At 41.3% G+C, this 15,528-nt stretch overlaps 1 protein-coding gene across 4 annotated transcripts in view; it reads left to right on the forward strand.

Annotated features, from left to right (window-relative positions):
* Nucleotides 1-15,528, forward strand: part of Arhgap24 (Rho GTPase activating protein 24) — a 664,750-nt gene that overhangs the window by 427,621 nt on the left and 221,601 nt on the right. For all 4 annotated transcript variants that reach the window (XM_052735536.1, XM_052735534.1, XM_052735537.1 and 1 more), the window contains one exon: nt 8,626-8,713. In XM_052735536.1, coding sequence (XP_052591496.1) covers nt 8,626-8,713 — 88 coding nt within the window. The remainder of the gene's footprint in view (nt 1-8,625; nt 8,714-15,528) is intronic.

A 15,528-nucleotide genomic window follows, 5' to 3' on the forward strand; every position in this document is an offset into this window, starting at 1 on the left:
TAAGGAGCCTAGAAACAGATGCTCACAGGCATGGAAAGTGGGAAACATCAGACCTGCCGGGAAAAGCAATTGAAAGGAACAGACTTCGCAAAAAAGGATTTGGGGTTTACTTATCATTTATCCTTCCTAGCAATATTCTCAGCATCAGATAAAGCTAACATATTTGACCCTTTCCTTAAACAAAAGGTCAGAGAAGTACTTTGGTCTCTGCATCCTTTAGCAACCTGCTCATTGATCTGATTGCCATTACTTCAGAACTTTTAAAATCATCTAGAGCAACTTTCTTCGCTTACTCATTTCCACGAAGGTGTGCTGCAGCCCCCTGGAATTAGATTACTTCTCTGCCACTGCAATGAGACTATTCTTGTTAAGTTGACCCATGGCCTCCTTCTGGCCAAATCCATGTGCTAGCTCTCTGATTATTCCCTCACTTGACCATACATCATTGACCTGGGTGACTGTTTTTACAGTGATTTCTCATATTGCATTTCATGGATCTGTAGCGTCCCCTCCATCTCTCTCATCCCTCCAGCCTTCTCTAGAGACCCCTCTCTGTTGGAGATACTCTAACCGGAAGCATTCTCTGGGCATCTTGTCTGTAGCTGCCACTTTCTCTCTCTCACCTCCTTAGTGCATCTCAATTATGGCCATTGCTTCAAATATAACTTCTGGTTGGATGAATTTCCAAACTAAGTTTTCCAGCCTGAATCACTCTTTGGAACTTGACACTCATACATAAAATTCTTATTTGTGATTTCCCTGCTTGTAGAGAATGCATTTCAAATGTGTCCTTAGCTAAATTCTTCCTTTCCCCTTAATTTTCCCCTGACTCTCTCTTCCTCATCACAGTGTGTGAGATCACCAATGTTCTGGGCCTCTCTCCATTCTGGGCATTATCCTCACCTCCTCTCTCTCCAAGTCCATCACTGACACCATCATCTCCCCTCTCCCCTCTCAACACATTGCAGCTCTTCCTCTCTTCCTCTGCCTTGAGGCTACTGATCTTTTGTGAGCCAAACTTGTGGAAGCTCTTGTTTCTATTCTCTTCCCTTTTATAGATACTGTCTGCTACCAATTCAATACAGATTCCTTTGAAAAATACAAATCTTGTGATCCAATGCTCAAAACCCTTCAAACGCTTCTGACCGCACTTGGGATAAAATCCAGATGAGGTGGACCCATCGCCCAGCCCTCTCTCAGTCAATGCTGCTCCCCTTTCCTTCCCATGTGGGCAGGCGTTCCTCAACAGTGAGGCCTTAGCAGAGCTGTCAGCTGATCAAAGGACGTTCCTGGCCAGCATTTCTACAGCAGGCACCTGGACACTTCCAAACCTAACACCTCATCTTAATTAATGCCATAGTGCTCACATTGTTAAATAATATGTTCTTAAACTCATTTACATGTAAAAGAGTTTGTGCATGTTTTCCTAATCAACATGTTAGTGGCATGAAGGGCAGCATAGACATACTTCCTTTATTCTTTACATCTTTATCTCTTAAAACCTTGACCTCAAAAAGGGATGGATGGAAATTCAGGTTTTGCCACATTATGACACTAATGTAGGGAAATAACAGGTGTTAAAAATGCAGGAAACGTCATTCAGTGGTCCATAGCTCACCCGGCATGTGCAAAAGGCCCTGGGTTTCATACACAGCAGCGCAAACAAAAGCAGCAGCTACCAGAACGGCGGCAGGAAGGCTTTCTAGTCAGCTTGCTTAGGAAGTGGGAGGACTGGAATATTAATATTAACGACAGCTGAATGGAAGCAGATTTAATTAGATGGCCACACCGCCTCTGGTTACATGCGCGGGGCCTGGTGGGAATGAGTATTTGGAAGTGAAATGTCTTTATCACAATGGTCAGCACCTGGGTAAAGCAGAGAAAGAAATCAATAACGTTTGAATAGCTTGGGGCAGACCCCAGGACCTCACATATCACATCGTATGATATCCCGTGAGGACACCTCTGAGATCACGAGGACTTCTGAGACGTGAAATGTTTGACTGTTGAACTTCATCATCAGTCTCAGGTATTCTCTTGAAGATGTTTCCCAAAGCAAGAAGAGTAGGAATGTTTGTGGTCTTCTTTCTTTATTTGTTTTGCCAAGAAAGACAGAATTAAGTAAAAAGAAGTCTGTATCTATACTTAATTTCCTTGTGCACAGATGCTTGTGTATCATATTTTTGCATATGTTTAAGCTGGTATACCCAGGATCTTCTCAGGTCCCAAGTGCAGGGGTCTGTGTGTCTAGAGTAAGAGAGTCTACAGGTTACATCCTTAACTCTGTGAATTAACTGAAATCATTTTGGACATAACAGGTTCAGTCTTTATATTGAAAAAAGTCATATTCTTGCCAACTAGGAATTCTGGAGAAAAATGAAACTAAAGAGCCATCAGTATAGCCAAAGAGCATTACTATTTCTGTGAGCTTTTTTTCCCCCATAGTGTGTTCATTTGGGATTTCATTGGCAACCAGATAAAATATTAATGTAGTTTCAAGGTGACGTTGTATCACGGGTTGACATTGAATGGGCTCCTCAGGATGAAGCTCCATGCTAAGGCTGCCCTGTTATCCAGCCCTGAGACGACTCTCTCCTGCCGCAGCGTTTTCTCTTCCACTTCTAGTCTCCAGTTTTAATATGAAAACAAATGACATGGCACTGAGGAAATGTAAAAATATCTTTCCTTAGTTGTTAAACAAACCTTTAGAATCATTGCAGTCAGTGTCTTCGGTTCTTTTGGTGCTCGACTTAGCTGTTAGACGGTGTCTCTCAAGGTTAATTCTAGGTCCTTTCCACTAGAATTTTAAATGCAGTGAGGGTTTAATTAAAATGAGGCTTAAGTGGGGGGGGGGGGGACCTGTTTTACCGCCAATTTTCTGGTCCATTGATGATGGCTTATTGGATTACTTGACTCTAGGGTCTCAGAGTTTCCCCCTAATAAATAGTTTACAGCAGTGATTTGCTCCCTCTTTGTTTTGGTTTCATGAAGAGACATAAATTTCCAAAGCGACAACATCCTCCCTTCCCCCCACCTTCTTCCCACTTCCCCTCCCCCCACTTCCTCCTCCTCTTCTTTTTCTTCTGCCATAGACTTTACTTCAAATTTTTACTTTTTAATTGCAAAACCTCTTTAATAATTTCATATCTGAAGGTATTTACATCATTCCCAATCCTCCGTCCCCCTCTCCAGCTCTTCCTCTGTTCCTCTTCATTTCCTTTCAAATTCATGACTTACTTGCTTATTATTGTTACATATAACACACACAGAGGCACACACATGTACATGCGCACGTACACACACACACACATGCACACACCCTGCTAAGCCACCATTTGGCTTTTCCCACTTCCTGAACAGCAGATGTTTCTTTTCCTATGAGAAATAATAAATGCTGTAAAATGACCATGTATAGGACAAGACCTGGCATTCAATTGAGAAGGGATAGCAGTGGAACTCAGTCTTCTCCAAATAAGGACTCGTAAGCATGCCAAGGACTTTCTGCCCTGGGGTGCCAGGGCCTGAAATGATGCTGGTTGGATAGTTTCATCCTGGAGAGATTAGAGGGCTGAGTGAAGAGCGGTTTTCCCAGCTGCCTTCTCTCTGTGTGCCTCTCACACTATGGATTTTCCCCCAGAACAATGGGGTAATAAAAATTAGGTATCCTTTGCCAGCTTGAGAACTGGGCTTCTTTAAAACCTCAGCGGTTTGCAAATTCCTCCTAGGGGTCATTGGAAGATTAATTTCTCAGTCTTTTCCTGAAGTCATGGCTTCTCTTATCTGCTGCAACTAATTACAAGTTTATGGCTTAAACAAAATGAATGTATTTTTCTCATAGTTTTAGAGTTAAGAAGTTTGCAAGCAAGAGAGAGATAACAGGGATGAACTCAAAAAGATTCTAGGAGAAATTCTCATCCCTGGCCTCCGGAGCTCTGGGTGACTCTTCAGTGGTCCCTGGCCATGGCTGTGTAACGTCTGTTTGCCTCTGTATTTGCAAGTCCCCATCCCTCCCACCCCACCCCCCACCCCCCACCCCCCACCCCCCGCTCCATGTATCAACTCTCCATGCCCTGGTCCCTCTATTCCAAGGATCCTTGTGATTAGAATCAGTGGTCACTCAGACAGTCTAAGATAGTCTCTGATCAGAATCTTTAACTTGATTCCATCTGTGGAGGTTCTCCTCTGATGAATTACCGTTTCCAGGGTCCAGGTGTCAGGAGCTGACATGGAGCGGCCATTGGGTGATATTAGCCAATAAGTGATATTGGTTGGCCGTTATTCAACTTTTCTTACCCAACTGTAAAAACAGACGTCACATTTTCTGCATAGTTCGTTAACTCAATTAGATAATAATTCAGCAAACATAAACCTTTACTATAAATTACTAACCATGTCATCACTTGATAATTACAAATAATAATTAATTAACAATAAAAATGCTCAAAATATCTAGAATGTAAAGAGGTTTTTAAAAATTTTCAAACAGCTAATAAATGTTGTGTAGAAAGATTTTCCCACTAGGTTCTCTTAGTGTTTGGAGGTAGTTTCTTGTTTAACGCAGTTGAAGTGACGGAGCTGAGCAAGAGGAAGAGTATTTTGTGTCAATGACATGGCTGACAGGTAGAAGAGTGGGACCATGAACCAGGGTGTCTAACTACAGAATAGTCTTTCTCAGTGCCAAAACCACTGTTATGGATGCCGTCACATGACTAAAGTGCTGTGGGATGGTCTGTATGTCAAATGCTCTGATTGGTCAATAAATAAAACACTGATTGGCCGGTGGCCAGGCAGGAAGTATAGGCGGGACTAACAGAGAAGAGAACTGAGAGAACAGGAAGGTGGGAGGAGACACTGCCAGCCTCTGCCATGATAAGTAGCATGTGAAGACTCCGGTAAGCCACGAGTCACATGGCAAGGTATAGATTTATAGAAATGTGCTGTGGGATGGTCTGTATGTCAAATGTGTTGCTGATTGGTCAATAAATAAATCACTGATTGGTCAGTGGCCAGGCAGGAAGTATAGGTGGGACAAGGAAGAGAAAAAACGGGGAAGTGGAAGGCTGAGTCAGAGAGACACTGCCAGCCGCCATGATGACAAACAGCATGTGGAGATGCCGGTAAGCCATGAGCCACATGGCAAGGTATAGATTAATGGAAATGGATTAATTTAAGCTGTAAGAACAGTTAGCAAGAAGTCTGCCACGGCCATACAGTTTGTAACCAATATAAGTCTCTGTGTTTACTTGGTTGGGTTTGAGAGGCTGTGGGACTGGCAGGTGAGAGAGATTTGTCCTGACTGTGGGCCAGGCAGGAAAACTCAAGCAACAAATGGCGCCCAACGTGGTGACAAGAGTTTCCACCTAAAAACTAAAAAAAGATTCTAAAATGGAGCTAAAAACAGTTCCTAATTGTCTCTCTCAAATGAGTGGCAGCTTGCCGGTTTGAGCTACTGGTGGGTTCCTGGCGTGTACGCTCAACCTGCGTATGGCGCGAATGAGGCCTCTACAAGTGGCACATTAAGCTATATGGTGGATTTAGCCTTTGCTAGTACAAAACAAAAAGAGAGGTTTCTGGGCTACACGCTGCTTGGATAAAAGCATAGACCCACGATAGCTCCCAGAGCTGGTGGTAAAGTACCACTCCATGTTGAGAAGCTGAGGTGGGTGGAGCCAGCAGCCACAGCTGCTGCAGCTTAAAGCAATAGATTCAGTCTGAATGTGCTAATTATTAGCATGTAATTATTGCTACATATTCTGACCATCAGAAATGTTACACTTCCTTCCCCTTTTCTTGTAGACCACTCCAGTTTATAGTGCAGTATGTTGAACATCACGGTATGGTATCAAACCCTGACATAGAAAATACGGACATTTGTATTCTGGCTGTTGTGTAACTCAAAATCCCAGCAAGAAATTAATAGTGTCACTCCCAAATGAAGAGTATGTGATAAATAAACCATCAGGAAGTATTATGAGGGTTAATCAAACTAATGAGGACTGAAAACAGAGAGGAATATTACTTTGTGTAATTCTCTGGGAACTTTGATGCTTTATAAACAAGGACTAACCTCTATCACTCAGTGTAGTCCCAGGAGGGAGCCCACTGATGACAGTAATTATCTGAGCCAAACTAGGTAGGTGAGAGTTGAGTAAGAGACTGCCTGAACTAAGTGTCACGGCAGACTGTGAAAGGAGGATGATACAGCATGGAGGGCAAGATCCCGGGCTTCTGAGTCCAGCCTACTTTGTATATTGCTTTTAAAATTATTTTTGTAATCTATTTTATTTTTAATTATATATGTCTGTGGGTGGCCTTGTACACATGTGCAGATGCCTGTGGAGGCCTGATGAGTAGGCTTCCTTGGAAATGGAGTTCCAGGTAGTTGTAAGCTGCCTGAAAAGGGTACTGGGGACCAAATGTATGTCCTCTGGAAGAACAGTACACACCCTTAACCACCTTGCCATCTCTCCCGCTAGAATATGGCTTTATAAGACGAACAGTACACACAGTACACATTTACTCAGCAGTTAGTGTATATATATTTAGTTTTAATTATATTCTGGTAAAATGCTAGGCACTAGTGGTAAATTAAGAATCAATTAATGTAAATGTATGTTATGTCTATCAAATAACCAGAGAGATAATATCTGAGTATGGTGGGAGCATGGTAACATTTCTAGAAAAGCAGTTACCTAGATCAGGAAAACCACAGGAAAGGCAAAAGTTTGATGAAGGGAAATTAGGTTCGAGAAATGGGTAGGAAGAGTCTATCCAGGTCTTCATTCTAGAACAAATAAAAGCTGCAAGGTATTTGTATGATGGAAAGGAGAAATTAAACATCTGTTTCTAAAGGACTCTCATACAGCATGGAAAACTAGATTGAAGGTGGTAAGAGCATTAGGTAGAACCCAATGAAGAGGTGCAGGATCCACTAACATAGTAGATCATACTTGCAGGCAGTAGAGCAAGGGTGGAATGGAGATAATAATTTCCATAGCTGTAGTTTTTGCAACTGAGTGAAGGATGCTGGTAGACATTTAACTAGAGAATTCACGGTGGGAACTAGATTCAATTGCATTTTGATTTTAACTTAACTTATTTGAGTTTAAAATACCTTCTGAAATAATACAGTTAGAAATGTCAAATATGCTCTTAGATGCAAGGTCTTAAACTTAAGAGAGTCATTATTAGAGACATTCTGATATTGAATGTCTCATAGTTGATTACTAAAATCATTAGTGTGGATGAATGTAAATGATTAGATAAAGAATTGTTAGAAGAGATGGACTCATTGGACAAATCTTTGACAAATTATGTCATAAGGACAAGAGTCAGCAAAAGAGACTCTGCCAATAGAGATACAAGAGAGAACCTGAAGAAAACCAAAACAAGAAGAAAATAAGGTGCTTCAAGAAACTGGTTAGAGCCCAGTATAGTGGTACATGCCTTTAATCCCAGCACTTGGGAGGCAGCAGCAGGTGGATGTCTGTGAGTTCAAGACCAGCCTGGTCTACATAGTGAGTTCCAGGACAGTCAGAGGTATATAAGGAGACCCTATCTCAACAAAACAAAATAAAGCACAAACAAAAAGAAAAAGAAAAGAAATAGTGGTCAATAGTTTGATACTTCATTGAAGATTGAACATCGTCAAGCATGTACCTTAAAAAAGTCATGTGTCCTCAACTACAGGTGAAAATACAAGGTAACAATGGTCCATATGAACAAATGATTCAGTATAGGCAATTTCTGCTGGATAAAGAGAAAATAGGATGTAATGTGGGATGAGTTATTAAGGGCAACTTTTAAAAATAGAGTAGATATTTATGTACTGGTGGGAATGATCCACTGAAGAGAGAAAAATCAGAAAGAAGCGATAATCAAAACATCTCAGTCCATCTTTTGTGCTACTGAAATAGAATGCCTGAGACTGGGAAATCTATAATGAACAGAAATTTGTTGGTTCAGTCCTGGATGCTGTAAGCCCAACTGCAAGGAACCAGCATCCTCTCAGTGTTGCCCCATGGTGGAAGGCAAGGAGAGGGCTACAGAGAGCAAGAGATAACATGTCAACCTCACTTAATCTCATAATGGCCACTAATACACTTAGGTTCTGAAGAATTCTCATGACTTCTATGCCTCCAGGTGACCTAACGCCCAACAATATTGCACTGGTATTAAATTTCCAGTCTAGAGGGCACATAACCAACTATCGCAAAAGAAAAGGCTAATTTGAACTTTGACTTAAGTTTTTTTTAATGCTTTCATCTTGAATTTTTACAGCCCTAAGACAGGAAAAAAAATACCTACTGCTCCAGATTATTCCTACCGTTGAATATTATAGGGTGGATAGAATGCTCAATAAATTTTTTGGCATGCAATCCACTTTATAAATTGATACTTAAAATGAACCAAAAATTAATGTTGTCCAATGCACATGAGATATTAAAAAATATGTACTAAGAGTAAATGAATATAATTATGGCTTATAGAATTTGATTATCATAAATAGGAGGGGGTTTGATTAACATGACCACTTACTGGGTTGCAGACACAACTTGGATAGTCAGTTCTGCTGCTGTGTGGAACTTGCCCTTATGCTGATGTTTGGGGCATTTGTATTTACAGGGTACTATTTTTCTGCCGGGAAATAAAGTCATTGAACATCCATGCAATGAAGAGAACCCAGGAAAATTCCTTTTTGAAGTAGTTCCAGGTAAGATAAATTTTCTGTTTTGATCAAATTATCTCTGTTCTATGTTGGGAAAAGTGAAGACATGTCAAGTTTTGATATCCTTCAGCTCTAGCTGAAAGTATTAATTGGGAATGCGAGCATTTACTTTGGCTATCATTTACACAGACAGATGCCACCTTTGTACATTGATACAAATGAATGTGCACATGTGCACATGCTTATGGCCACAGGATGATTCACCTGCCCATGAGAGTCTTGATTTGACTGGAATTGATGAAATGGTATTGTAAAGTACTATGTGAGGTGAATCTAATTTCATAGGGATCGTATGATGGAATCTTGACACAAGTTCTGGTCAAACTCTCTTCCCAGAGGATTATCTGATAAATTCGCTTGCAAAACTGCTTTTTGAATAAGTCTTTCCTATTAAAAAAAAATCTCTCAATGCCAAAGCAAGAATTATTACAGTCCTGTGTCTCCATTTTGCTTCCAACCAACCACTTACACATGTTTGGCCTGTGGACTGCGGACGTGTCTCCCAGGTCATCAAGAGTTCTCAATATCTGCAACATCTGTTCATTTTGCTCTGTTCATTTCCTTGGCTATCAGATCCCACCCATTTTAGTGTATTTAATCCATACTTAAATCTTATAATAGCCCCGGAACTGCATCTCCAAAGCTACAGCTCACGTCTTTGATCAGTTCTTTGGTGTCTCCTTATCCCCTAATAAAAGTAGAAACAGGTGAAGAATGTGGTTTTTATAGAGTTGGCACTGGACAACCTGGTTGATGTGATGTTGATATTGATCTCCATGCAGTGTAGGGTGGGTGTGAATTGATTTGTGTGTGTGATATGTAATTTGTATCAATAATGCTGGTACAAAAGCAGTCAACCAAACCCATTTTCCCAGATTTATAAGGTCTGGCAATTTAAAACGTGAGAGTGTATTTTCCCTCCTCAATGAAAACAGCTGTAGCATTGAGTTCAGCAGGCTCAAGATGGAATCCATGACTAAACGTTAATTAATGCAGCCGAAGTGCAGAGAGGTTAGTCTGATGTGTCGCATTATTTGTTTCCCCCCAGGGAGAACACATTGTAAGAAACCTGACTCTTGTTTGCCCTCTTAAAGCCCCTTTTGTTCTTACTTCTTAGAGGAATACCCCTTATGGAACCAGATTCCAGATGTTGCAGAGGCTTTGAAGTATCAGTAGAGGAAGTTTCTTACCCTATTTATTCTCTCACACCAGGGCCTGTTGGCTTTTAAACCAGCATGGTATTAAATGGATGGCTTTGGCTTTTTATCTCCAGTAATAATGTCAAGAGTTTACTTGCCCAGTCAGTCTACAGGCTGCCCATAGACCAAAGCTTTTAGAGAAGGCTCTGATGTAAGGTGGGTATTCTTGAGCTTGTGTTAGAGTGCCATGTCTTCAGGTCTAAGACACTGTGGATGAATTTTCCAATATGCTGTGTCTGAGCCTTATAGACAGTACACACGCTATAGGGCCTGTGATACAACACATTTAAGATCCTTAAGACTATGCGATAAGAAGTCTGAGGTTTGTAAAAAAGTGTGCGGGGAATTGAGTCTTGCTGCTATGTTCATACTAGTACCTACAGTGTGCACACAGCTCCATCAAGACATGTTACTATCTAAACCATCAGTGCTGTGAGTTAAGATTTATAGTTCTGAGTGATCTTTATAGAGCATGCAAAGAATTGTGACAATTGTGGTATGAAAAGAAACCTGGATGCACACACACGTCACTGAAAGTCAACTCTCTTTGTTACTAATTTCATTAACTGGGCTGTATTTCTGCGACCTTGGGACAGGATGACATTTCCAGGCAAGTACCTATGTACTCAATATAAGAATATGGAGATTGGCCAGGCAGTGGTGACACACACCTTTAATCCCAGCACTTGGGAGGCAGAGGCAGGTGGACCTCTGTGAGTTCAAGGCCAGCCTGGTCTACAGAGAAAATTCCAAGACATGCTTCAAAGCTACATAGTGAACCCTGTCTCAAAAAACAAAACAAAACAAAATGAACATAGTTAATGCTGGATTTTTTTCAAAATTAGGATTATCTACAAACAACAAGATACTTGCTTCATCTTTCCAAATGGGAACGACAATATGATGTTTTCTAGTTTTTCCAATCATGTTTTAACATGGGCATTTGAGAGGTTACAGCGGAATGTTTTCATTAGTCAGAAAATTTGGGTGGGGAGAGAAAGGATTGCAAATCTGTGGTTGGCACTTTGTACCGACACATCTGTCATATATGGAAACATATATATGTATATGTGATGATCTGTAGTCCACATCGGTTCTCCCTGGAGAGTTCACAGTTGCCACTCTGGGAAACCCACCCTACATGCCACACATAAAGAACACAGATCCAACCCACCTGTCTCTATGGACAATGTACGTCAAAGTCTAACTCTCCAAGATGTGTGAACGAATATGAGACACTTAAGTCCTGTAATCCTGTTGGCTCGTGGTGATTTCCAGCAACGCTAGGGAAAGACTGCAGCCAGCTCTTCACTATTTACACTAACGCTCTCCGCATGTATACAGATTTGTGTGTGAGAGCAGTTCATCTTCGTGTATAAATACATCTTTATAATGTATTCCTATATAGGGATTGCTGTTTTTGTTTGTTTTTGCATTATTTGAAATGCCAAACACTAAGAAATAGTAAGAAAAACAAGGAATTTTCAGCAGAATTGGGAGACTTGCATCTTTGTTTGTTACTAATTTAAATTCATTTGTTTATCATATTTCTATGCAGATTTTAAGCTTGTAAAAACCTAACTGGGAAAGTAATCCACTCTAAATTAGTGTGGGTTTTTTTTATGGATTTATTATTCCTGAAATGAATTATCTTTTGAACAGTGCCATGTTTTACAACATCTCACTTCAATTTTTTTCCAATTTCTCTACTTGTTCTTTTCAAAAAATGTCCGCCAAATTGGCAAATTTGAAGAACATACGGTCAGATGTGCCAAATTTTAGACTGGAGTGAACATTTAAGGCCAAGTACTAAGCTTTTGGGAAATGTGATTGAGAAAAGAATGTTGGCAGATCTTTAATGTAAAATCCTTGAAGAAAGAAAATATAGCTGGTCTTTGCTTCTTATAATGTGTTTGGGTTGAGTTTTCCTTGTTTTGTTAACAGAATAATGAATGAAGGGATAATGCATTGACTTTCTTAGGATAAAATCTCAGGAAGAGTGTAAAGGGAGATGGAGACTTGGCTAAAGAGGGCCAAAGGGAAAAATGGGGTCTCCGCGCCCATCTAGGCAGGAGCTGCAGCTTCCCTGCTCTGGCTACAGCCTTAATGCTCAGCATCCCAGGCATCCAGCTGTGTGTGTCTGTGATGTTGCTGAAGACTGCAGCTCCTCTGCAGCCATGCTGAACTGTTGCTGCTCCGTGAGGTCTTCCCTTCTGGTTCTGTGACTGGTGGCTAATGTGGGGGAAATCCTCCTGACATGCTTCCTTCTCCTTCTTCTGTGCCTTGGTCTCTGGACATAGGGATCCTGATCGACAGATGCTGTTACTGGAATATAGCACCTCACACCTCCAGGTCTTTATGTGCCTCTCCAAATGCTGATGCTTCCATGGGGTGAATTCATAAGGTTTTCGTGTCTGTGGGATTGGCAGTGCACTTCACATGGCAGGCCACTCGTACTGTGGACATGGCCCTTTTGGATGGAATACAAGAGGACTTAATGTCCAGCTGCTTTCCTTTTGAGTATTTAAGCAACCAGCACATTTGTGTTCCCAGGCCTGAAAAGGGAGAGAAACATGGGCGGCGGTTTCCCTGCTCCCACATCTTGTGCTTTTCTCCAAGAGGCATCAACTTCAGTACCCAGCTTAGCCAGTGACTTTCTGGCTTCAGGTTCCAGCAAGAGGACTTACCTTGGGAGGAGGAGGATTTCAAAAGTTCACAAGCTATGTTCTTATGCCTTTCTGACTTCCTAAAAAAAAAAGGTTTATTATATTTATTTTATGTGATGAGTTCTTTGTTTACATGTATTATGTGTGACATGTGTATGCCTGGTGTCCATTGATGGAAGAAGAAGGTGATAGATCTTCTGGAACTGGAATTGAGAATAGTGAGAGCAGTTGTAGGATACCATGTAGGTGCTGGGAATCAAACCTAAGTCCTCTGCAAGAGTATCAAGTGTTCTTAACTGCTGAGCCATCTCTCTACCCCAGTCTTCCTGCTTTTCTATAGCTAGCAGACAGTCTTGCCTATCCCTCAACAGTTTGTGCCTATCATGAAGCCATTCTCTGAGAGAAGTATGTCCAGTTTCCTAGTTCTGCCTTGTAATAGCCATGGCGGGGCTCCATTTCTAATTTGATTTCTGCCAGTGAGCTTGGAAGGGATGCAGTTCCATACAGCTTCAATGATCAGCCAGAGGCAGGGCTCCATCTCTAACTTGGTTTCTATCCATAAGCTTGGAAAGGATGCAGCTCCATACAGCATCAATGATCAGCCAGAGGCAGGGCTCCATCTCTAACATGGTTTCTATCCATAAGCTTGGAAGAGATGCAGCTCCATGCAGTATTAGCGGTCAGCCATGGGCAGGGCTCCATACAACACCACTGGTCCTTTCAACTTAGAATCTGGAGCTTTAACAGCACTGTGTTCTTCAAGCCAGAGGCCTCCAAGGCAACTCTAAGATAATGTGGAAGACATTTTAATATAGTCCCACCTATAATTTTAAAGCAAGTTTCAGGGAAACTCATCCAGATGGAGAGTGACGTTAGGGCTCTTACTGGGACTGCTCTCTGGAGATGGCTCATCTGAGGGAATGAGGGCCGGAGACAGGGACAGGCAGAACTACCTGCCTGCCATTGCAGCTGAGGTTGATTCTGAGTCTGTGGAGCTCTGAAGATGGAATGCCCCTGAGGGTTGCTCAGACACAGAATCTGCCTTTCATTTCCTAAGATTAACTATTCCTCAATTGCAGAAAAAGATAAATCCAGGCACAGTGATTCCCTGATGCACAGGAGAACATCCCAGCTTCTTTTGCGTGACTCATTTCCCTGAGTCCCTCCAGGTCCTTGATGGAAGCAATATGGTTACCTCCATTACATACATGAAGAAATCGGTGCATAGGAAGATAATTTGCTCAAGCATGACAAGAGAACACTAAGTACGTTGACTGGCGTCCATAAATATGTACACATATTCTTCTAATTGCCTGCATGAGAGGTGGTCTGTATGTGAGGATAAGAGAGTGTGTTACTGATTTACAGGCAAACTTTCAGGAGACTATAAATGTGTATAAACTTAATTATGAGGACTTAAAATGAGCCAGCCGTATATTAGAATTGGGACAATATTTTCCAGAGCACAGGCATGTGAAGTTACTTGCTTTGGACTGAAATAGATAAACAGGAATCTCTCTTCAGCTCCTCCATTAAGATTGAGAGTCTGGATACTTGAGGTGAGAGTAGGCATTTTAATTTATTTGAAACTATTTACACATTTAAAAGCATCATAAAATGAACACTGGGCCAAGATACCTACAGACTCATTGCAAGCATTGCTAAGGTCACAATGTAGTGTCAAGAAAATGTAGAATGAAAACACGCTTACCAGAAGTGGTCTTACCCGATGGGAATAACTGTCACCAAGGAAATGACAGTCCTCCCCATGAGCATGAGCACTGTTGGACTCTGAGGCCCAGAGAATAAACACTGAGGGAGCTATTCTCAGGGTCTTTATGCACTCCCTGTACACACTGAGTAAGAGAGTGCCCATACCCTACTCCTCATATTGGGTTGCCTTGCCCAACTTTAATACAAGGGGAGGTTCTGAGTCTTACCGCAACTTGAGATGCCATTTTATTGATATCCTTGGGAGGCCCACCCTTTTCTCAAAGGAAAGGGAGGGGTCTTGAATGGGGGACACAGGGAGAAGTGGGCGGCAGGATTGGAAGGAGAGGATAGGGAGGAGACTGAGGCCAGAATGTAAAATAAATAAACAAATACATTTATTTAAAAAAGATACTGCCCATTGTCTAGCCACCAAGAAACATATGTGATACCAGTCACATGCTGGGAATCAGTCCCTCAACCAAGCAGAGATCCATTATAGATCTCAAAGGCATTCCAGATTCTCAGCTCCCCATCTGGGACCAGTTGCCAGAGTCTACTGGGAAGTCAGAGGTTGTCTTACCTCTTCCCTTGTCTAAAGAGAGAAAAGAAGAGGTGGATATAGAACAAAGTGGGATGAGGAATAAAAAACAGAATAGTTCCAGGAACAGAAAGGCCAATGTGATCCATCTGAGGTGATCATCTTCCCTGAAAATCGGTTAAAATCAAAATAGTTCCAGGAACAGAAAGGCCAATGTGATCCGTCTGAGGTGATCATCTTCCCTGGAAACCAGTTAAAACCCTTCAAGAAGGGAACAAATTACCATTGACTTCACCTTTCTTCATCACCATGCTAATTATTTCCAACACCCTCACACAAGCATACAGATTATATACATTTTAATAATGATATATCCGTTCTAACTATTTTCTAGGACTTCATAGGAGCTAAGTGAAAAGCTAGTAGACATGGGTATTCAGAAAATAGAATAAATGTATTACAGATACTTTTTTTTTTTAACCAAAAAAAAATGCAGAATCATGCTTTCTTTTGACTCGTTCAATCATGGACATGGATGAAATACAATGGTTTAAATCCAGGACCAGAGATTTTTGTTAACCACTTTAATCACTGTCTTTAACTTTCAATTCTTGTTCCTGTGTTTAGATGTCAGTTCCCTCTACTTCCTGTCCTAGCTCTGTAAGATGCTCACATAAACATGAT

This window comes from Peromyscus californicus, unplaced genomic scaffold (genome assembly GCF_007827085.1).
Source record: "Peromyscus californicus insignis strain IS unplaced genomic scaffold, ASM782708v3 Scaffold_13__1_contigs__length_99412109, whole genome shotgun sequence".
NCBI classification, from domain to species: domain Eukaryota; kingdom Metazoa; phylum Chordata; class Mammalia; order Rodentia; family Cricetidae; genus Peromyscus; species Peromyscus californicus.